Below are 22,823 nucleotides of genomic sequence, written 5' to 3'. Positions count from 1 at the left end.
TATGTTAGTTATATGTACCGAAATTTTGATATACAGATTTTTGGTATATCGAAAATTTCGGTACGGTGTCGGTATAAATTTTTTTATATCGTGATTTTCGGTACGACATACTATATATAATTTTTGATACAATATTGTACGTTATACCACACCTAACTGTTTTCATTACAACGGAGATACACTTGAACAGATGAAAATTGAAAGAGAGTCGACTTTAAAAATGTAAAGGTTGTGACTTCGTGAAATTAAATTGAAGTCGTTATTTCTTCAAATATTAGTTGGACGAAACCTGCATACCTGAGTGGGTAAACATGAAAAGGACTAATTATAAACATTGATAACATCTATTATCTATTATTATTATTAAAAATCTTTATAATAACGATAAAAATGGTGTCTTGGTCTGTTTTTGGTTCTTTCAATTTTGTCCCTATGTGATATCAATACTACACTTTTGTTTTTATTTTTTAAAATTTCAACACACTTTTGTTTTTTTTAATAACAACAATTCGCATAGTATTTTAGTCTCTCGATAATTTGTCACTTTAGTCTTTCGATAATTATAATAAAAATTGTACACACACGCACCGCATGTGCACAGTAGTTAGTATAAATAAACTAAGGAGACTTAAGTGGAAGTTATTTACTTATTACCAATCCCTAATATAATTAATTCTTTGTACGTCTTATATTGTAATCTCATTTTGAAGAGGAATAATGGGTGAATGATAAAAAGAGAACAGTCTAATGATTAAATAAATAAATAAATAAAAGCGTCTAAGACAATTATTCAGAATAAAAGAGAAACCAGAAACAAACAAAAAAATATTGTAATTATGTATCTTCTTCGGTTCTGAATCGAGGATAATAGATCATAACATTTCTTTCTCAATTTTGCTAAAAAAACTCATATCAGTTCTTTATAATTACGGTTAGGATCGATGTAAAAGTAAAAATTACGTTTTAATAATTTCGTTCTTAAAATGTTTTAATTTGATCAACGGAACACCGAGTGATTATATTTAGTTCGGTTTCGAACGTAATGCACTCAAAATCATACATCTTAAAATTGGAAAACATTTGAGAAGCTTGGTATGCAAGATTTTGAAGTTTTATAAAGCACATAAAATGTTTCGACATAAATCTCACTATAAAAATAATAATTAAATATGTATTAAATTAAATAGACACAAATTTGTTTATAAAAGTTTGAAGACTAAATATTTCTATGTCTCTCATTCCCTTGTCGAAATGATTCTATTAAAAGACTTTGATTTATATCAATCTGTAATATAAACTTATACTTGTTGACGTCACACTCTCAATTGAGACTTCTATCATACTCTAATTGTTTTCGACATTCCAACGATCATATTCACATTGTTGACCATTTTTCAATTCTGAGTTGATCTTGTCATCAGTTAATATATGAAGTGATAAGGATTGGGATTAGTTGAGCTCATCTATCGGCTCTGTTCCAAGTCCAATATGTCCTGATAAGAATATGAGTAAATTTGTATGCAAACTTAAAACTTCTCCAGGCAGTGCAAAACCGACGACTTGCACTCACTTTTTTACCATCTTTAACATTTGATGCAGACTTCCACTTATGAATATGATTTGTAGTTATTTGTTGTTGGAAATTTGAAATAAATTTAAAGTTTGAACGAAAATTATGGTTCGTGAATATGGAAGTGTTTTTGGCTCTTCATATTATTGAGTTAGTTGTTGCTCGTGATTGTGGAATTGTCTTTCGACTTTCTACGTTCTTAAATTAATTGGATACTTTTCATATTCTTGAGTTAATTGCAAGATTAATCGAGTTAATTAATCAACCGAAGAATCGGCGCTTGTCATTTGGATAGTCAAGCGATGAGATAAACTCGAAAATATAAGCTTGCATTATTCCGGAGTTTATCCACTGCATACCTAAAAATAACAGCTATAAATCCATCTTTAATAAATAATAATAATACTAATGTAAATTTTGACGCATTCCTTAATATTTCAATTTCTTTAGTCGAATTTATCCACTCCTTGTAAATTATTGGTGTATTACTAATGAATATAGGTGTCCTTTTCTTCCCGAATAGAGAGGCATTGCACACATACAAGTAGAATAAAAAAATCGGACATTTTCGCTTTACAAAAATCGGACATTTTCGCTTTCCAGAATAAAGATAGAGAAACGTTTCCTCTTCTTTTTATTTTCTTTTTTGTGGCTAAAAATTGAGTGGATAATTTATTCTCATCCAAATAGGGAAGTATGGTCCCCTTCAAACAATTTGTATTTTCAGACATAAAATGATGGATAGAGCCACAAGACACACACGTATCCATGCAACCCTTATCTTAAGTGCAACAACAAAAAGACTTGTTATATCCTATAAGTAGCATTGACTTACTTGTGATCGCTTTTAAAACCATCTAAATGATATCAAATTTTATAGAAAGTAAACGGAAACTATTAGATTTATGAAACTAGTAAACATATTTTTCGGATAAGTTTGTCCCATATGGTTTGTCTTAGTTTATCTGATTAACATGGTTTACAAGTCACTGCATTAGATCTAAAGTTACACAATACGCACCGTACCTGATATGAGTCGAGTCAGTCCATCGTTTCGAACCCAAATCTAATAGAGGACCCAAAAGAAAATTTTAGTTACTAAATATTGTTTGTTTATATTCTCTCATTCCGAATTCTCGAGTCCTGCCTTTTCCATCTATGTTGTTCCTCGAGAATAATAAACTATTCAAGCGTGATATCAAGTGGGAAGAAAAATATTATACACTCGATGCAAATCATTCCTTTAAGTACGAACATATGTCATTTAATCGAAAAATTTTATGAAAATGATTGAACTTTTGTGAAGACAGATTAATTTTTGACANGATTTGAGACTAATAGATCCGCTATAATATAATTTTTAAAAAAAAAAACTATTTTGTGTGATATAATTGAGTTTTCTAGTAACTCGTTTCACATAATACATAAGAATAGCAATTGCAATTTATAATTCACGATATTATCATTATTTTAGTTTTAAGTTTGTTATAAGTGTAGTGATTTTACTCATATATTCTGTACAAGAAACTTTTAAAATGAAAAACCATTTAAAAAAATTTATTTCCTTTTTGTGTTTTTCGTGAAACTATATATATAATTTTGTTAGATATATTTGTTAACAATGCAACTAATTAATTATTATTTGTTTTAATAATCGACTCTATGCATCATAAGTTTAGTTTTGCAAAACTCTATCTTTAATCAAAATATAGAAAAAAAAAATGACACATTTTATTGTCTTGAGGTCCAAATTTTAAGTTCGGCACATACTCTAAAAATATGAGGTACGACACTATGTGCACCAAAAAGTAGCGTAAAACATCTCAAACTCGAAGACCATCTTTATGGTACTAACACGAGCTCTTCCAACGTGGTTATGTCCACACTCATACTTTCCTTAGGAAACTTCTCTAGTGTTCATCCATCCCAGAATTGTCATAAGTCGGTTATGCTTAACTTTGGAGTTCTTAAGATATAAGCTTTTGAAAGAAGATATGTCATGTTAGTGTAAGTGGTACAATCGAATGTTTTATGCATCTCATTCTATTGTGTGATCAATTCATTTATGTTACCCATCATATAATCATTGATAGATCGAGTTTTCATTTTTCAGATATTAACCACTCATTTTGTAGAGCTTGTATCATCTTAAGAATTACTAATGGTGTACCACCTTGGGTAGTAACCCCCTTAATCAAAATACTAAAAGCAAGCCATGTGAAATTTTTCACATGGGTCCATACATTTTAGTGATCAACACCAAATAAATGCATTGATTCAAAACCCCCAATATCAAATAAATTTATACGATGAATAATGTTAAAGGTATAATAAATATAACATACAGTTATATTTACAACAATTATATTATATCGTGAGATTTTGTTAAATAAATTTTTTGTATAAAATTTTTTGTGTTTTACAAATTTAGATATACATGTAACATTAATCTTACCTGTTCCACTGATTCTTCTATCAAAATCAAGCCACCAAGTTTCCTGCCCCACTATCCCTTTATCACTTCTTTTTCCCAATCTTTCATTCACTTTTAATTAACTTATTATTTAAGCCATCACTTCAATATATTACAATCAGCGTCCAGGAAATCTAAATTCCAAATAGAATTGTCTAAGTAATGAGCCAAAATCCGAGTTGTGTTGATTCTAAATAAATTAGTGTGTGTTACGAGTGTATTTGTTCCGAATGAATGTGTCAAATTTAATGTTTTAGATCCTATTTATTATAAAATTCATTCATTTTTTATTTTCTGTAAATTATTATTGATTAAATTATAAAACAATGCTTATATGTTTTTTCTATAATTTATATTTATATGTGCGTTTGAAATATTTTTTTCGCATCAGATTAAAAAGTTCCAGTCATCCCCCTGATCACCAAAAATCATCAAAAATTGAAAACTAACACAAAAAATTTATGACCATTGGAATTGTACTATTCACGACAAGTTTCATTTATTGCTCATCGAGGAGTTCACCAAAGTTTCATTAATTTTTCAGTCCTTCTTAGATGATCCAGTTCCGGAAACACCCACTGTATCTATGGAACAACATGTACCATGACCTAGGACATCACAAGTCTGAGTTATTATTACATGTCCGAGATATCAATTGAATCTTCGGAACAAAGTGCTACACACTTAGGTGTGTATGGTCTAAACATGAGATTTTCATAGTTGATCCTTGAACACGTGCCCCAGTTGGTCCTATACATGCGACCCGCTGTCAAGAACAGAATTGCAAAGCTAAATGATGGTGTGCGATATCGGTCAGCCATATACCCCCAATTACTGGATCCAATCCTCCACGAAAAGTAAGAAATTCCGCATATTTTGATCAATTTAAAGTGAAAAATAGGGTTGTTCTCTTGGCAAAACTTGGATAAAATTGAGCCAAAAGATCGCGATACACTTTCATGCATTTTATATAAGTTTTTTTATTGATGTATTGGGCGATTAGGTCGTCTACATGTTTATTTTTTTATCTTAGACATCTCATTCTTAAACACCACCAGTACACTTTCATGCATTTCATATATGTTTTTTATTGATGTATTGGACGATTAGGTAGTCAACATCTTTATTCTTTTGTCTTAGATACCTCATTCTTACATAGTAGGTCTCAGGTTGGACAAGCTAGAAAGACCAAGACATGAGTGAGGGGAGATTCGATTCCTGCTGAGAGGAGGTTAAGCTATTCGATATGGTTTTAAAATATTTAAAATTTTGTCATTCAGTGTTATTGCAGATCTATTTTAAATTTGATTATTGATTAATTAAGTTTAATTATGCATGCAGTTTGATTTAGTAGTAGCTTCCCAGGTATGGCCACTACAAAAACGTAGTATTTATTAATTGGTATCATAAAAAAAATAAAAATATTACTTTCGTTGGCAGTATTATTCAATCAAAACAAAAAACACACACTTGCTAATAAAAATAAAAACAAAAACTTATGTGAGACGAATCTCTTATTTGGATGATCCATGAAAAAATATTATTTTTTATGCTAAGAGTATTATTTTTTATTATAAATATCGGTAAGGTTGACCCGTCTCACAGATAAAAATTCGTGAAACCGTCTCACAAAAGACACACTCAAAAATAAAACAATAGGATTGGAATTAATTAAACCCAAGGGAAAAGTGGGTAGAATAATAATCTCATAATATCGACGGTCTCAATTTTAAAATATACTACTAATAATGGGTTTTAAAAAAAGTTCGGTCATAGCTCATTCTATTCCCAATCCATTGCTATGTATCAATCGTATCAACAACTACAACGAAATCAAATTTTCCATAGATTTAAATGCGTCCCTTCAAATTTTTTTCTAAGATGACATCTCTCAACTTTCTCAATAATATTCTCATTTCTCATCGAGTCGATTCTCGTATGGCCGAACATCCACCTTAACATCTTCGCCTCGTTTTCTTGGAATATAAAGAAAAAAGATGAACAAACAAACATTGCTGTTGTTTATTTCATAGAGACACAGATGTAGCTCTCATTAAACTGTATTCATAAGATCAACTAAACATGACTAACATGAATAACAACTCAATATTTACTCCATTTTTCAGTGTCTCGCACAAGACATGCTGAGTTATTATTCAACCGAAACTCACCGTATTTCTACTCCACATTCCAGCAGGATCGACGAGCGTGTGTGTGTGTGTAAAAACACGACTTATCATGAATAAATGCAATGCATAAGTTTGAAAGATGATGCCTAAATGGAAAGTATATGTTGATTCAAATATCGTATAACACGTTCTGTACTCAAGCGAGACTAATGAAACCAATAAAAAGGAGCACAAAAGTTTAAATCAATGGACAAAAATAGAAAAATCTGCTATATCGTGTATGAATCAAAATTCTCGAAACACTGAGGTTCCTCAGAGAAAAACAAGATGCTAATAACTTATCATTACCATATAATGATCAAATTCTGTATCATGAGTCCATGATGTTGAGAATGTCGAGACAGTGTCAAGAAACATAGAAAATTCCACGCCGATACAAAGCAAGTATTGCTGAACCGAGTACTGTCCAAACAAATATAATCCACCAAGCCATAAACAAAGTGACTTCTTTAACAAAAGCAGAGCAAGATGATTTATTACAAGCCCATTGGATATCAGTAAGAAAGTTGTTATCAAATGGAGACAAGCCGAGTAGAAGAAGTACCGTTGCTGCTGGAGCAAAGAACTGCAGGACTACAAGACATAGGTAGTGATTGTGCAGAAAGACCTTTGCCCTGCTATAATCCAAGTCCGGAACCTTGCTGCCATGTAATCTTTGGTACCAACAGAAGACAGCTTCATTTAAGAACATTTGCAAATTTGGACGCAGGGCGAGGATTTGAAGAAGTCCAGTGATCAACAAACACAATAGCCTTAAATTTTCAAAATTCGATCTTGACAGGCCGACGTAGCCAACTAAGTTCAAAACTTCTCCCTTTTTTTCAGCTATATTCGATCCTATTTTACCATTCATCTTCGAGCTAAAAAGGAATTCGGCTAGAGGGTTAATCCAAAGCAATGAAGTGAAGAAAACCAGTATGAAATTAGCATAAAGGAGCATTCTTGAAAACCATCCACAAGAGATGATGGACAAATTACACCGAATCTGATCAGTTCCGAGCCAAAAAGCTCTAGCGTTTCTCAATGCTGGAATGAAAAGAATACCCACAGAGAATCCCATGAAAGCAGCTAAAAAAACTTTCCCAAATCCATCCAAAGAATCAAAGCTAAAATCAAGAACCCAGTTTGGAAAAACCTCAAAAATAATAATCAGACCTAAAAGAAACCCTATGACCCCCAACACAAAACTCAGTTGCTTCTCCAACCTCTTCGATGCAGACGCATCGAAGCCAACCCTAAACATAAAAAAGAACAGTCTACAAACGCCCACCAATCCCAATAAAATCGGAATAATAGTCCCATTTCTCACAAACCCAGAATCTTTATCCACCCTCAGAAATCTATGAAGCAGCAAAGACAATAAAGCAACAAGAGTGTAGTTAAAAACACCGTAAAATTCTTTGAAATAAATCCTTGATTGGATATGACCTTCATTGAGTTTCAGTCTAAAGATCTGAGCTTTGCTTTCGTCAAAATCAAATTTTTCTTTAGATTTCTTTCTGGGTTTTACCTCTTCGGAGCCAATCGCGCCTGGCCTTCTAATCGCAGCTCGGAGTCCTCCTGAATTCCCGCCGGGATTGACATCATCAGGATGAATGTATGTGTGTAGGCCGTGAAGAAGTAGCGTTGGGATCTTGAAGAAGGAGAAAAGAAGCGTAAGCGAGATTGCAAATATAGTGTGGAGTATGAGATTATTAGTGGAGAGAATCATGGATATTATTGGTGAGGGTATTATCATTATCCTTGAGGAGAACGAACGGAGAGAGATCAAATCGAAGATCTCCAAGCTACGATGTTATCGATCTCATTTCAAGGAATCCATTTTCAAGAACTTGTTGAGTGGGTTCTCTTGGATTTAAACAAAATCTTGGGGGAAATGAGTAAAAAGGGAGCGTTGTACGTGTTTATTCAATAAAAGGGAGTGGAGAGGAATTTACTTTTTTATCCTCTACTTAAAATCTAATTTTTTTAATTAGTAGTGGGTCGAGACTTGATTTTTTGGGTTGAGTCTCGATCCAATTTTTTATTATAACACAAAACAAATTTTTTTTTTACAGACTTATCTCTCCCTTCTTCGCGACCCACTCTTTCTCACCTCAACCCAAGATTTTGTTTTCCTCATCTGCTGCTGCTGCACACTCAAACCATCTTCCATCTTGTATCATTGTTCTAGTTTTTTCCTAAGAATTAACGATGAGTCTAGAAAATATTCATCTGCAAGAAATCCAACGAGAAAATCACGTATTGATAAGAAATTTATTTTGAAATTTGAATTTGTTACCGAAGCTAGATTTGGGTCGAGCCGTGGGTGGAGGCTCGAGCCCTGGGTCGAGCTTTTCGTGAAGAGCTCGACCGTGAGCAGCGTCCGTGAGCAGCAACTTAGCTGCTGCTCTCGGGGAAGCTCTTCCCCCAATTGGGTCGTGCTTGGGTCGTGGTCGTGCCCTTCGGGAAGAGCACGAAACAAGAAGAGCACGACCCAATTGGGTCGCGCTTGGGTCGTGCTGAGCACGGCACGACCCAATTGGGTCGCGCTTGGTTCGAGCACGACCCAATTCTTCTCCGAGGCACGAATACTGTTTAAATTTTGATCACTAATATGTTTGTTTTGTTTTTGTCTGCAGATTTACTTTCCCACTAAACTCGGAAGGAATCAATTCTTTGAATGCAAGTTAACATTAGGATCAAGATACGTTGAGATATGTAAGAAGATTATATCATTTTTAAATGAGAAAGAGATAGAGTATTTGGTGCAGCATACTCAATTTGGTAATTTAATTACATGTGCGAAGGATTATAATAATTCGAATCAATTGTTATGGTTTTTGATCAGCAGGCAAACTTATGATAGTGAAAGTAGTGAATTTTAGATGATATATCATAAACGACCTTTGCGATTTTCATTGTTAGAATATTGTTTGTTAACGGGTCTAAATTGTTCAAACGTTTATCCTATGATACCTGACGAAGATGAATTTAGGTTGAGACATTTTGGAAGAAGTGACGGTGTCAGTTTGGGGGATTTAATAGATAGAATGGATGAATATGAGAAGATGCCTATCAAACGTTTATCCCATGTTCAGGGAAAATGCCTATCAATTGAACGATCAGAAGATTGAAGAATTTAGGCATTATTGTTGTTGTTGTATTTGGGATAAATTATGGTCGTTGGATTAAAACATTTATATGATACTTTATATTGATTTTTAGTTAATTTATGTGATATTTTTTTACTACATTCGATGTAATAACGATCTCATACAAAAAATATATTTAGAGAATGATTCATCAATTGATCAATTATATAACACCATAAAAAATGAAAGCAAGTTGTGATTTGAATTGTATTAGGATTATTGTTTCTAGTCACACAAATTGTAGCTCTTTGGCTCGACCCACTCAACCCACCCACTCAACCCAATTTTGGGTTGAGTGGGTCGCGCCACACATTATATGTGTGGCGCAACCCAATATTTGTGTGGCGCGACCCACTCAACCCAAAATTGGGTTGAGTGGGTCGCGCCACACAATATACTCAATTTTTTGGTAGAGTAGTTTAATTTGAGTCGAGTCTTACATGTTATGAGTTTTTTAGGTTCTATTATTATGAAATTTGTTAAATATTTTATTGGAATTAAAAATTTTGTTAAGAATTTTAGTCGTGCATAAATTCAACCCGATAAGAGATACATTCGTCTAATATTGTTATGATTTTTTTAACCAACACACTTAAATTATAATACATAACTCATATTAAAATGTTTACACAATTTATTTTTTTTTATATATTTACGTTCTAATCATGTATAGAATGACTTATGTATTATGAAATGATCAAAATTCAAAATCTCTCTACCACTCGACCCAAACTCGTCCCAAACTCGACCCAAACCCTAAACCCTAAACAAAACCCTAAATCAAACCCCAAACACCACCACTCGACCCACTCGACCCAACAATTTACCAGATGGGTCGAGAAGCATATTATTATAAAATTTATTAAAAATTTTAGTATATATAAACATTAATTTCATATGTTTTGATATACATTCATTACATTAAAGTGAATATGTAATGAAATTTGTTATGAATTTTTTTAGTTCTATTATTATAAAATTTGTTAAAAATTTTAGTAGAATTATAAAATTTGTTAATGTTTATACACAATAAACATTAATGTCATATGCTTCGGTATACATTCATTAAAGTGAATATGTAATGAAATTTGTTATGAATTTTTTTAGTTCTATTATTATAAAATTTGTTATGAATTTCAGTGGAATTATAAAATTTGTTAAGATTTTTAGTCGAGTATAAATTCAACCCACATTGTTATAATAAGAGATACATTCTTCTATTTGTTATGAATTTTTTAACTAACATACTTAAATTATAACATATAACTAATGTTTACACAAATAATTTTTTTTTTATATATTTACATTCTAATCATATATAAAGTGAATTATTATTATAAAATGATCAAAACTCAAAAATATCAAAAATTTCCTACTCACTCGACCCATCTCGACCCAAACTCGACCCAAACCCTAAACCATAAACCAAACCTCTAACATTATCACTCGACCCACTCTTTTTTATTTTTTTTATTTAAAAAACATAAAAAAATAAAAAAATTTAGAAGAGTGGGTCGAGCACTCTTCGTTTTTTTTATTTAAAAAAAATTATTTTTTAAAAAAATAAAAAAAATTGAAGTCGAAGAGTGGGTCGAGCTCTTCTCGACCCACTCTTCAACTTTTATTTTTTTTTAAAAAAAAATTTATTTTTAAAAAATAAAAAAAATAGAAGTAGAAGAGTGACTCACTCTTCATTTTTTTATTTTAAAAATAAAATAAAAAAAATTAGAAGAGTGAGTTCTTATCTCTTAAAAAAATAAAAATAAAAGAGTGGGTCGAGGTTTTCACGACCCAGCACCTCGACCCACTCTTCAGACGCTCGACCCCAGATGAAATTTAACTAACTAATTAATGAACTAATTAATGATATTATCTAACTAACATATTCAACTCCCTTTTCTCGATTTAAAAAAATCAAAATCCCTTTTATTTAATTAAATTTTAAATGGATCGTATATTTTTTATTGACCCCAAAATCTTCCATAAGAAATTTTATTGTTTTATTTTACGTTTTTCTTAAAAAAAATATTTTACTTCTTTTTGATTTCTGCGAACTTAAATAAAAAAACAATTTCTGCGACTGCCTGATGCTTGTTAAATGCTATGACACCAAACCCGGGCTGCTTGAGATTCTAGTCCTATTTTAAAATAAAAATAAAATTATTTTTATAATTTATCTAAACATCAAAATTGTTTCTGTTTTTTTAATAAAATCAATTTAAAAACTGTCCTGATTTAATTTTTTTTTTTAAGTTCCCGACTTAGGCATCCAAACGTGCCCAAAGAGAGCGCTTTTAAATCCAATGAAAAAAATTCAATGTCAACCATTCTTGTTTCTACATTGGACGAAGAAACTAGAATGCAGCAACATCACACAGCTGCAGCTACCTCAGTCCTCACTAAAATTGCTTCAAATTAGACAACATACTAAGCAATATCCCTTGTCAAATGGTCAGCGCCAATAAAGCTTGAAAATAACTAAAGACCTACAAATTAAGAATGACCAGAACAAGTTTAATTCAGTTGCTGATATCTTGTACAATTGCTTCCATGGAGGGTCTATCTTCTGGCAACTCGTTTGTACATGAAACAGCGACTCTTGCCAACAATTTAGCTTCGGGTATATAGAACTTGCCAAGGATATTTGTGTCTACGAACTCGAGGTTCCCTAACTCAGCTACAGCTCGCATAGAGATATCGTATTTTCGCTTCCCGGAGAGGATTTGGAAAACTAGAACCCCAAAAGCATATACATCACTCTTCTCAGTGAAACGGCCTGTGGTTGTGTATTCTGGTGCGAGGTATCCCATAGCAGCACTGGCTTTGAGGGAGGAGTAGATGGTGTCACTCGTGAGAAGTTTGTGAAGGCCTGAATCGGATAGCAAGGGCTTAATCTGCTGGTCGATTAGCACGTTCTTGGCGGAAATATTTTGGTGTACCAAAGATGGTTTGTTCACCTTGCACCGGTGCAAGTACTCTATACCTGTTCGAAAACAACAAACATATTCTGGAATAAGATTTGATGTAATTATAATTAAGATTATTTCAAGTTAAGATGAAAGACAACAAAGGCATTTGACAAGCTAACCTTTAGCGATGCCGTTTATTATAGAAACTCGGGTTGACCATTCAAGAACCCGGCCATCAACCTCCTCTAAATCAAGATACTGGAACAAACTGCCATTCGGAACAAAATCATAAACGAGGAAACACTCACCACGGCCCCGAGAGAAACAAAACCCTCTTAACCGAACCAAGTTTTCATTTCTCAATGAAGTCAAGACGTTAAGTCCCTTCAAGAATTCAGCTTCCTCAGACTTGCAGCTAGTTTTCGTGATTCTCTTAACAGCAACAACAGATCCATCTCTTAATTTTCCTTTATACGTCATCGAATAGTTACTCTTTCCCAGTAAATTCTTGTCTGAAAAGTACTGTGTGGCACACTCGACCTCCTGAAGATTGAACCTGAAGTTCTGCATATCCTCATGCGAAAAACCAAATCGTCGACCCTCAGCCATAGGATCCCAGCCACTAGAGTATTCAAGGCTGGCGAGTGGAGAGCCATTTTTCTTGTAGGAATCCTTGGCATTGTCGGCACTGAGGTGAATGTCAGAGATATCAAACGTGCAACTAAGTTTTTGTTTACGCCTTCGGTATAGAGAGAAAGACAAAATACTGGCGGCCGAAACAAATACCGCAACCACGACTAGTCCAACAACCACTGAAGCGTGGGAATTTGTAGATGCCTTTGAGCAACTGCTTTGGCTGCAATTCAAATTCAGATCAGCGCTTTCTGGAATGTTCTTCGTCGAGAAACCAGTTGCGCCTCCTGCATAAGGTTCTGGCCTATTCGAACTGGAATACCCAGAATCATCACAGCTTCTGAGAGATGAAAAACCGGTTCCGCATAATCCCGGGTTATTTTCGTACCGAAATCCGTCCACCAATCTCTTCAGAGCTTCAATAGTGAAAAACAATCAAATAAATAAAATTCAGTCTCTCGGAAAAGGTTAAATGACCAAGAAATGGCATAACTTTACCCAGAGGAACATTTCCAGAGAGAGAGTTATTTCGAATATCGAAAACTTCAAGCATCGGAGCATCGGCTAGTTTAGTGGGAATCGATCCGAAAAGCCTATTAAAACTGAGGTCCAGCCTCATTAGCACTACCAAATCCCCCAAGCTAGCGGGGACTGCACCAGTCAACAGATTGGATTGCAGCGCTAACACGTTAAGCTTCTTCAGAGATCCCAGCTGCGTTGGAACACTTCCAGTGAAGTGGTTATAGCACAGCTGCAAAACTACAGAGAGAAAGAGGTTCCCAAAATGAATCAAACAGCTGAGACAAATAGTAAAGAATCACGAAACCCAATATAAAGATTCTACAAATTGGCAAAGAAATTTGATGTCTTTTTTTCAAGAATAGGGGGAAAAGACCAAAATGCAAGTGAATAATGAAGAATCTCTACAAGGCCAAAATTCCCAAAGAATTCAATTTTTGAAACAGGAAATTAACAAATATAGATGAGGAAAGGGAAAGTTACGTTGATTACAGAAAATGCACAGAAGCATGAAACTTTTCAGTTAAAGCATACAAATGCAGATAAGGTTCGGTCAAAAGGAATCCAAAATCCACAGAAATTCTAAATTTTAAAGTCAGAAAACTATTTTCTACTAAAGTTCTAATCTTTCTAGGCAAAACCCAATTCAGAAATCATCATATATAACCCATCCTTTGTTCATGAAGTTTTTCTAACAGATTTCAATGCTCCATAGACACTCTTAACAAGAATAAGCGGCCAAAAAAATGGTAAAGAAAGGGGAAAGAAAATAGCCAAAGTAGAAAGAAAGTAATAAAGGAAAGTGTAAAGATAGCTCCTTTACAGGTAAATTTCACAAACTATTACAAGAAGACAAAAAATAAAATTACCTTGTAAGTTCTCCATGTTCCCAAGCTCCGGCGGAATCTCCCCGGACAAGTTGTTCACATTCAAGTATAGATCACTCAGCTCAGTCAAGTCTCCAATCTCCTTTGGTATTTCCCCGTACAAAGAATTGTAATGCAGGTACAACCCAGTCAAATACTTCAGCCTGCCAATCTCCGGCGACAGTTTCCCGGCGAGCCCTTTACCCTGAAGTGAAATGTTAGTCACCTGCCCTTTCTCATTACAAGCAACCCCCTCAAATCTCCCGTCACACGGGTCATCCCGGAAAACCCATGAACCCAAATGCAAGTTTTCCGGGTCAAGACTCGCTTTCAAGTCCATCAAAGCTGTAAGCTCGGAAACGGAGTTTGCAAAAGAAAATGTGAGGAGGAAAGAGTAAATGAGGAGGGATGGAGAAAAACCCATGCTTGTTCTTGGCTGGAAATGGCGGAGGGGAGATTCTTGGAGGGTTTAATCAACTTTTTCAGCGGATTTTCAGTAGCATTACGCTTCCAATGTGTTTGATGCTTTGTCTGTTACTTGTTTTTGAAAAACACAACAGGATTTAGGGAAGTAGCACCACACACAAGGCATTGTTCTTCTTGGCTTTACCTATATATTTGTGTCCAAACAGAAAAAGACAAAGGACACTGCAAAAACCCCCATACTGCTGAGTTTGGACTTTGAGATTCGAACACGTCATTGAGATTGGTTGCCTTGTGGCCGTCGATTTTCATTTGATTTTCGAATTTTTATTTGCAGAGGGTGTTGACGGTTGAAATATTTAAAACATAAATAAACTTTAAGAAAATATTTGGTATAAAAAAATTAGAATAATTTATAAATTGACATGATAAATTTTAAAATAAATTAGTTACCCTTACTTATATTTTAAGTTGTTATCTTAATATTTTCTAAGATTAAATTATCCTCACAAATATTATTATATTCTAAATATATTCTTTAAGGATCTATTTGGTTTGAAAGGTAAGAGATTGATTAATAAATAATCATCCACAATCATTTGTTTGATACGATTTTTAGCTTTTTTTATTATCACGTGGCCCGCACTGTACATACAAAAATGGAGATAATTAAACCCTTTTTGACCAAGTGATTACTTTTACAGTTTTCATGTTAACATGCATTTTTACTATTTCATCCTTTATAAATTAATATAATATTTAGCTAAGACTTTTCAGCATTTGTTTTATTATGTAATACGAAAATAAATAGAGAAACTAAAAACTGTAGTTAAATTGAAAATTCAAAATAAATATTAAAGTATAAAAGTTTATACAATAACAAATAATTGTACAATTTTAAAAACCGTCTTAAACTCAATTAACGGATTTACTACTACTCAATATTTAATTTTTAATTATTTTTCAAATTATATTATTCAAAATAATAATAATAATAAATAATAAGATGTAAAATAATAATAATAAATGAGAAGATACAAATTAATATCAATAATAAAAAAATAAATTAATGATTAAAGAATATATCATTAATTATAACGAGAATAATAATTGTATTAAAAAATAAGTTTTAGAAAATAAAAAAAATAAATTTTTAATATTAATATCAGAATTTGTATAATAAAAAAATTTAATAATAAATAATAAGAAATAATTTTATAATAAATAATAACAATGACGAGTCGTAACAAGAATAATTAGTAAAATAAGAATGAATTAGTAACGAAATAATAAGAAATAATCAATGTATAATAAACAAAGTGATGGTAAGTAATAAGAAATAATTATATAATAAATATTAATAAGGAAAAAAAAGATAATAATAATGATATGAAATGAATTGGTAATAAAATAATAAGAATTAATCGAATATTTTTTAAAATTATTTATTTATTATTATTATTTTATTTTCTATTATTTATTTATTTTCTATTTATTATATCTAGGTTAGGTAATTATATACACATAGCAATGATATTTTGGTCATTTCAAGATAATACACAAAATTAATCCACAATTTTAAAACCATACCAAACATCATATATTTTATCTCACTATGTTATTTATCATTATCTCTCATTTTTAATCACTCTAATTACTAATCCTTTAGTTATCCTATCATTCAAACCAAACACACCCTAAGAGAACATTGATGTTATCCGGCTTAAGTTTTTCAGAGCACATTTTTCAAGTTCTATCATATCATTTTAGTTGCACAAAAATCATAAATAGATTACACCATCTCCGAACTTCCAAAAACAATACATGATCTTTTACTATATATTTTTTATCTTGATGAATCATTTAACCATTACAATTAAAATTCATGGAGTACAGTCTGATTTTTCTGCACTTTTACAAAATAATGATTTTTTAAGTTAGTTAGCCGCATTCAGCAGGATTGAGATTTAATTACTTCTGGGAAACCAACTAAAATCACTTGCATTTTCAAAAACGAAAAAAAAAAAAAACAAATTTTTGTAAAGTGTTCATTCACCGCCTCTAAACACTTTCACCGATATTTGTACCATTATAGGTTACTAACAAACTAGTTTAACAAACGTATAAAAGTAGTTATGTAGTCCTTGAATCTTATTGGGATAATCTCTTTTCCTTCGGCATATCCCAAATGTATTAGGGCATTGGATCTGACCTTATAGCACAAACCTGAAGTCAACATCGACATGATCAACAACTTTGCCAATAAATTTTTTTTAAGAAAAAAACTTTATCAATTTCATCTCATATGTTCGATTTTATATTCAAATAATTAACATATCGAATAACGACCATGAAAATAATAAGATTACAGATTTCACCGCGGTTTAATGTATATGTATTGAATAACATATTTTGATTCCATTTGGATGAGTGTATTAACACTTTGATTTGGCTTCAAATTGAAAACAATGAAAAAGAAGTAATTCAAAATCTTTAAGGATGTACTTGGCAGATGGATTTGAAATTCATATATTTTCATTATTTTTATTTTTTACAATGAAATAATATATTAAATTTTAAATCTACACTTTGTTTGTTTACACGTTAAAAAGTGGAATAAATTTCAAATAACAATATTATTGAGTGAAATTTAAATTTCATTCTGATTAACATGAAATATTATATAAACATGTAAAATATAGATTNGACTGATACGTAGTTGATCGAATTTGCATTATTATAATTAGATATAATTTTTGATAAAACGATAAGCTTTTATAACTTTAAAGTTAGTCTTTATTTTGAAAGTGATTGAGATTAAAATTATAAATGACGATCATATTTGAATATGTAAAATACAAAGCAAATATTATTTTTAATTCATAAAATGAGAAATGTCGTTTTCACAAGTTTATAACAAATACAAGCACATTATTACAAAAATGATGTTGGCATGTGATTTAAATAGTATGGACCAACATTTTTTTTTTTGTCTTCACGCAGTCAATTGCAGCATGTGATGACAAGAGAATTAAGGAAGATAAAAATTTGTGTGAGACGATTTTATAGGTCATATTTTGTGAGACGGATTTTTATTTGGGTCATCTATGAAAAAGTATTACTTTTTATGCTAAGAGTATTAATTTTTATTATGAATATCGGTAGGGTTGATCTGTGAGTGTCTCACAGGTAAAGATCCGTGAGACCGTCTCACAAGAGACTTACTCTTATACAATCATTACTATTTTTTTGTTTTTTAAAATTTATATCAAGATATATTGGGTTCTGTTCGGATTGAATAATTTGATTTATAAAAATAATTTTTATATCTGTTACTTCAATTTGTTCGATTATTTTATATGTAATAACATTATAAAATAAATAAAATGTGAAATTAATTTTGTTTTCCGACAAAAAAACATCACTTTCGAGAATTCAAATAGACACACAAATGGAAAAGGTCGATTTTAAAGCGGCGAATTCCAAAAGTCTCTTACACGCAGTCTTGTTTAATTAATAATAACCTTGCATTCTTAATCCACAAAAACTTATTACATACGGTTACACGGGTCGAATTTTGTGAGACAGATCTATTATTTGGGTTATCCGTGAAAAAGTATTACTTTTTATGCTAAGAGTATTAATTTTTATTGAGAATATCGGTAGGGTTGACCCGTCTCACAGATAAAGATTCGTGAGATCGTTTCACAAGAGACCTACTCTTCTTAATGGGAACTTTCGATTAAATAGGCTTACATTTAAACGTGGACTCAAACTAATGCCACAAATTTTGCATTATCGACCGTTTTTCATTCATCAAAATCTGTAACTTGCATATCTATCTACATTTTATAGAGCGACTGTATGTTCAGTACTATTTACTCAGCTAACATAGTTTTCAATCTAGTATATTTGTCTAGAGTTTGCTCAATGCGCACCAACAGATAATCGATGCGGGTTCCATTGAATAAAAAAAATATATAACTTGTATTAATATTGTAATTCAAATATTTTAAAACCTATAACATCTCAAATATTTTGTTTTGGATCGATCACACAAGCGTAAATAGGTGTTCCCAATTCAAAATTGAATTATTTATCTATAATTAAACAAATTATTGAAATTAACCAGACTATTTTTTTTAAAAAAAAATATTCTTTCACAATTTTGTGGTGGTCCAAGAATTTTTTTTGCCTTTTAGTGGAGGTCCAAGAATCTTAAAAATTTAACCAAAAAGTTGGTAGCACATTGGAGCGATTATTGATTTTACCTTGTAAAAACACACATATTATATACACAAAAACTTTCGTGAGATGTTTCACGAGTCAGTTTTGTGAGACATATTTCTTATTTAGGTAACTCATGAAAAATATTATTTTTTATGTCAAAAATATTACTTGTTATTATAAATATGAGCATAGTCGACTCTTCTCACAGATAAATATCAATGAAACCATTTTACAAGAGACCTAATGCATAATTTATATTAGCCACCGAAGCACACGCATTGCATGTGTCATGAATATATGAACCTAATATATTAAACATTCATGATATTACAACAGCATGCCACCAAAACATGTCCTTTCATGAATATAAGCAATGGATTCCGAAGCTTAAATAAATCTATCAACCACAATTTATTATCTTACATGATATACGTTTGATCATACAAAGTAATATTATTTTGAAGCTGTAATATCATCTCTTCTGAAATAATGATAAACTTCAATGTAAAATAAATAAACAAATAGTCAAAGGATTGTCCAAAAAATATTAGAATATCATGAAACTAAAATTTATTGAATATAAAAAACTCAAATTTGTCTTCTAAATTCAGCTAATAAATGGAAAAAAAAAACAATTAAAAATGTATTTATCGTTCGACATTTTATGCATAAGTTAAACACTCTCTACTTTAGCTAACAAGAAAATATTCATTTTATCGAATCATACCCAAGTACAAAATAAACATACCAAATAAATAGAGCAATTTATCAAAAATTTCGCTAAATATATGGCAAAGAAAATAGAAATTGGCAAACTCCTTTTATTTGCCAAAAATAACCGAAATATCGTGAATAGATCACTTGACAAAGATGAAGAATACGAATTATAGAAATAGAAGCAGAATGTAAACTTTTCTCACAGATAAATATCAATAAAACCGTTTTACAAGAGACATAATTTTTTTGAATTAAATCCATTATCCGACACGAAAGTTCAGGCTCCATCTTTTTTTAGAATGATATAAGGAAGGTGTTCGATTTTTTTTAATCTTCTAGAGTAATTTAAAAATTCTCAATTATTTATATCCTATTATTTTTAACATGTTATGTGCCACATAACACCTTCGAAAAAGACTAAAACTGAAAAAAGAAATCAATTATTGCACTAATAAAAAATTTTTAGTGCTAAGGGCATCTCCAGAAATGGGGCAACACTGCAACTGCGCCATACTTGGTGTAACATTAAATTTTTTTTTTTTCCATTTTTTATGGAATTTTGTTTTATTTTAATACTTATATTTTAATTATTTGTGTATTAAATTGATTAGTTATGTTAATTTTCAAATCAATTTATGTTTGGTATTTAATTAACTATACAAAATATTTAATATAAAGTAAATAAAATTAAAATATTTTTTTAATTACTCAAAATAAATTATTTATTTACTTAAATTTTTATATTTACTTCATGAAGATAATTTTAACAGGAGTAGGTCTCTTGTGAGACGGTCTCACGAATCATTATCTGTGAGACGAGTCAACCCTACCGATATTCACAATAAAAAGTAATACTCTTAGCATAAAAAGTAATAATTTTTCATGGATGACCCAAATAAGAGATTCGTCTCACAAAATACGACCCGTGAGACCGTATCACATAAGTTTCTGACTTTTAATAAAGAATTAGTTTCATTAAATATATCTGACTTAATTATTTATTAAATTAAATTAATTTTGTTTTAATTGTTCCTAATAAATATTTTAAGAATATTCTTTTTAGAGTTAAATTTACCATTGACATGTTGGAGAACATCTTCATATTTTGTGCAGAAATTGTGTTATTTTGAAATTAAAGTTACGTTAAACTAGTGCAATGTGTTAGAGACGACGTTAAAGAACTAAATCCGAAATACGCACACCAACTTACCGGATGAATCTATCGATAATTTTCCATTTTTTTCAATATAAAGATAATTTAATATTTTTGAGTTTGAAAAAGCTATATATGATATGCCAAACCTAAAGTAAAAACACGAGGTTGATCCAAAACCCAACACGTTTTCTTCCATAAATTTGAAGACAAAGGAGGCATCTGTCTCTTTGTTCTCGAACTTTATTGATATTCCTAAAACAAGTTTTCTCACGCCGTCCGTATTAATTTAAAAAGAAGAGCCCTTTTTCAATAATCGAGCACTCGTTTCTCTTTGTTTCAAGAATTAAGGCATGCATATATAGATTTTGTAGCGTCATTGTTTCCAATAAGAATGGTAAGGGCTTCCGGTTCGATTGGCAACGGACGCGGACTCGACTCGTAAAATGGGCATGGATTGGATAATAGATTTTTATTTTTTGCGGGTTTGGATTGGATGATGAAATTTTATAGACGTTTATAAATCATGTTATCGAAGTCCCTCCTTTCTCCTCAATTCATCCATCGCCTCTGAAATATATGAATAATGTTTTCATAATCAGACGGATGATCTATATTTTTATACAATTTGATCTAGTAATAAGTTGCAACTCGTTTATCTAATAATTTTACATTTTTTAGAAACATAAAAAAGGAAAGAATATAAAGTCTATGTTTGTGGTGTGGGAGTATGTGTAGTACCACAAGCTTTAATGGATTCTATGTGGGTTTTGACAAATGTTTGTTCACTGCTTTTTTTGTGGGGAGCCTGAAAAGCAACAAAGGCATTTATCTAGCTGTTTACCTCAAACTACCTTTTTTTTTCCTTTACCAACAATTATTTAATTTGTCACTTTTAAAACCTTGCATGGACCATTCTTGTTAGATTCTTACCACAACCTACTTTCAAATATTGGACCCGATGGACGGACGAAAGATCGCTTCGTTTAGTGACAAGAGTGAGGTCTCGAGATCCATATGGATCACGAGTTCAAATCTAACTTATAATATGAATTCTAGCCAGTTTACTGGTTTTGTTAGTTGTCATGAATGGAATTGTCTTAAATTTTGAGGATGCAGGGGGACCAACCTGGACTGGTCGGTCATTCTCAAACTCAGAATGTTGTCAATATGAGTAATTATTAGACTGAAATGTAAAATGGCCCCATTCCCTCACATTCAAAGCACACGATATGCGAGTTAGTGCTGTCTTATCTTCAATTCGTCCAAAGCTATCAACTTTGCACCAAAAATCTGGTCACAAGTTCGAGCTCGATTCGAATTTGGTACATCGAGGATAATGATATTTGATTTATAAATGTAGTTATTTGACATTATCGTGCTCTCTCAATTATGATAAAATCAGTGTTCTGAAAAACGGTAGACGATAAGTGATATTTCTCTTTATGCAATACCAAAAATATTGAAAATTATGTCAAACAATATTTTTTTAAAAAAATTAAAAATTAGGTGGCCGCCTAGACGACTTTTAAAAATCATGATGGTAAGTGACCGCCCAACACTTAGGTGACGTCTTTTAGAACATTGGATAAAATTGATGTGAATTTGCTTTAGTTGTACACTTTTTGAGCTTGGGACTAATGCGAGCCTAATTAAATTAGGCACGCGATTAATTTTTTAAAAATCAAAAGTTACAAATAAGTCATACGTGATGTATATTATTAAAGTAAATAATTTTGGCGTTGATGGTAAATTATCGCTTACATTACAATAAATAACCCACAACTTTAATTTTCATCTCCTATTTAAATGAGTAAAAATTAATAATTATTTTTAAAATTATAAATTGTTGACAATTTTATTTGAAATTTTATAATATATATGTTTTTTAGTAATAATGTGTCATAGCAAATAATGTGAAAAAAGGCCGAGCCCAGTAGATCTACAGTTGGGCCTCTTTAATTAATGGACAATCAGCTGAAAATTATTTGGCCCATTTCTACAATC

General features: G+C 31.3%; 2 protein-coding genes across 2 annotated transcripts; both read right to left on the bottom strand.

The window, feature by feature from the left end:
- Positions 1-6,487: 6,487 nt before the first annotated feature.
- Positions 6,488-8,095, bottom strand: LOC140983450 (uncharacterized). The gene has a single exon (XM_073450515.1). It carries the CDS (start codon positions 7,968-7,970, stop codon positions 6,579-6,581), a length of 1,392 nt encoding a protein of 463 aa, XP_073306616.1. The 5' UTR covers positions 7,971-8,095; the 3' UTR covers positions 6,488-6,578.
- A 3,558-nt stretch (positions 8,096-11,653) lies between these two features.
- LOC140983263 (uncharacterized) lies at positions 11,654-14,892 on the bottom strand. Its single transcript, XM_073450226.1, has 4 exons — positions 14,297-14,892; positions 13,407-13,667; positions 12,455-13,324; positions 11,654-12,349 (listed from the first exon to the last, which is right to left on the bottom strand). The coding sequence occupies exons 1-4, from the start codon at positions 14,715-14,717 to the stop codon at positions 11,886-11,888; spliced, it is 2,016 nt and encodes a 671-aa protein (XP_073306327.1). The 5' UTR covers positions 14,718-14,892; the 3' UTR covers positions 11,654-11,885.
- Between the last annotated feature and the right edge of the window lie 7,931 nt (positions 14,893-22,823).

This window comes from Primulina huaijiensis, chromosome 8, assembly GCF_012295235.1.
Source record: "Primulina huaijiensis isolate GDHJ02 chromosome 8, ASM1229523v2, whole genome shotgun sequence".
Lineage (NCBI taxonomy): Eukaryota > Viridiplantae > Streptophyta > Magnoliopsida > Lamiales > Gesneriaceae > Primulina > Primulina huaijiensis.
Note: the sequence above shows the minus strand (reverse complement) of the source record. Positions and strands in the feature narration are given on the sequence as shown.

Coding starts and splice junctions, on each gene's coding strand:
- LOC140983450 (XM_073450515.1), bottom strand. CDS start 7,970: ATGATAATACCCTCACCAATAATATCCATGATTCTCTCCACTAATAAT.
- LOC140983263 (XM_073450226.1), bottom strand. CDS start 14,717: ATGGGTTTTTCTCCATCCCTCCTCATTTACTCTTTCCTCCTCACATTT. Junction 13,325..13,406: donor CTCTGGAAATGTTCCTCTGG/GTAAAGTTATGC, acceptor TCACTATTGAAG/CTCTGAAGAGATTGGTGGAC. Junction 12,350..12,454: donor AATAAACGGCATCGCTAAAG/GTTAGCTTGTCA, acceptor GTTTTCGAACAG/GTATAGAGTACTTGCACCGG.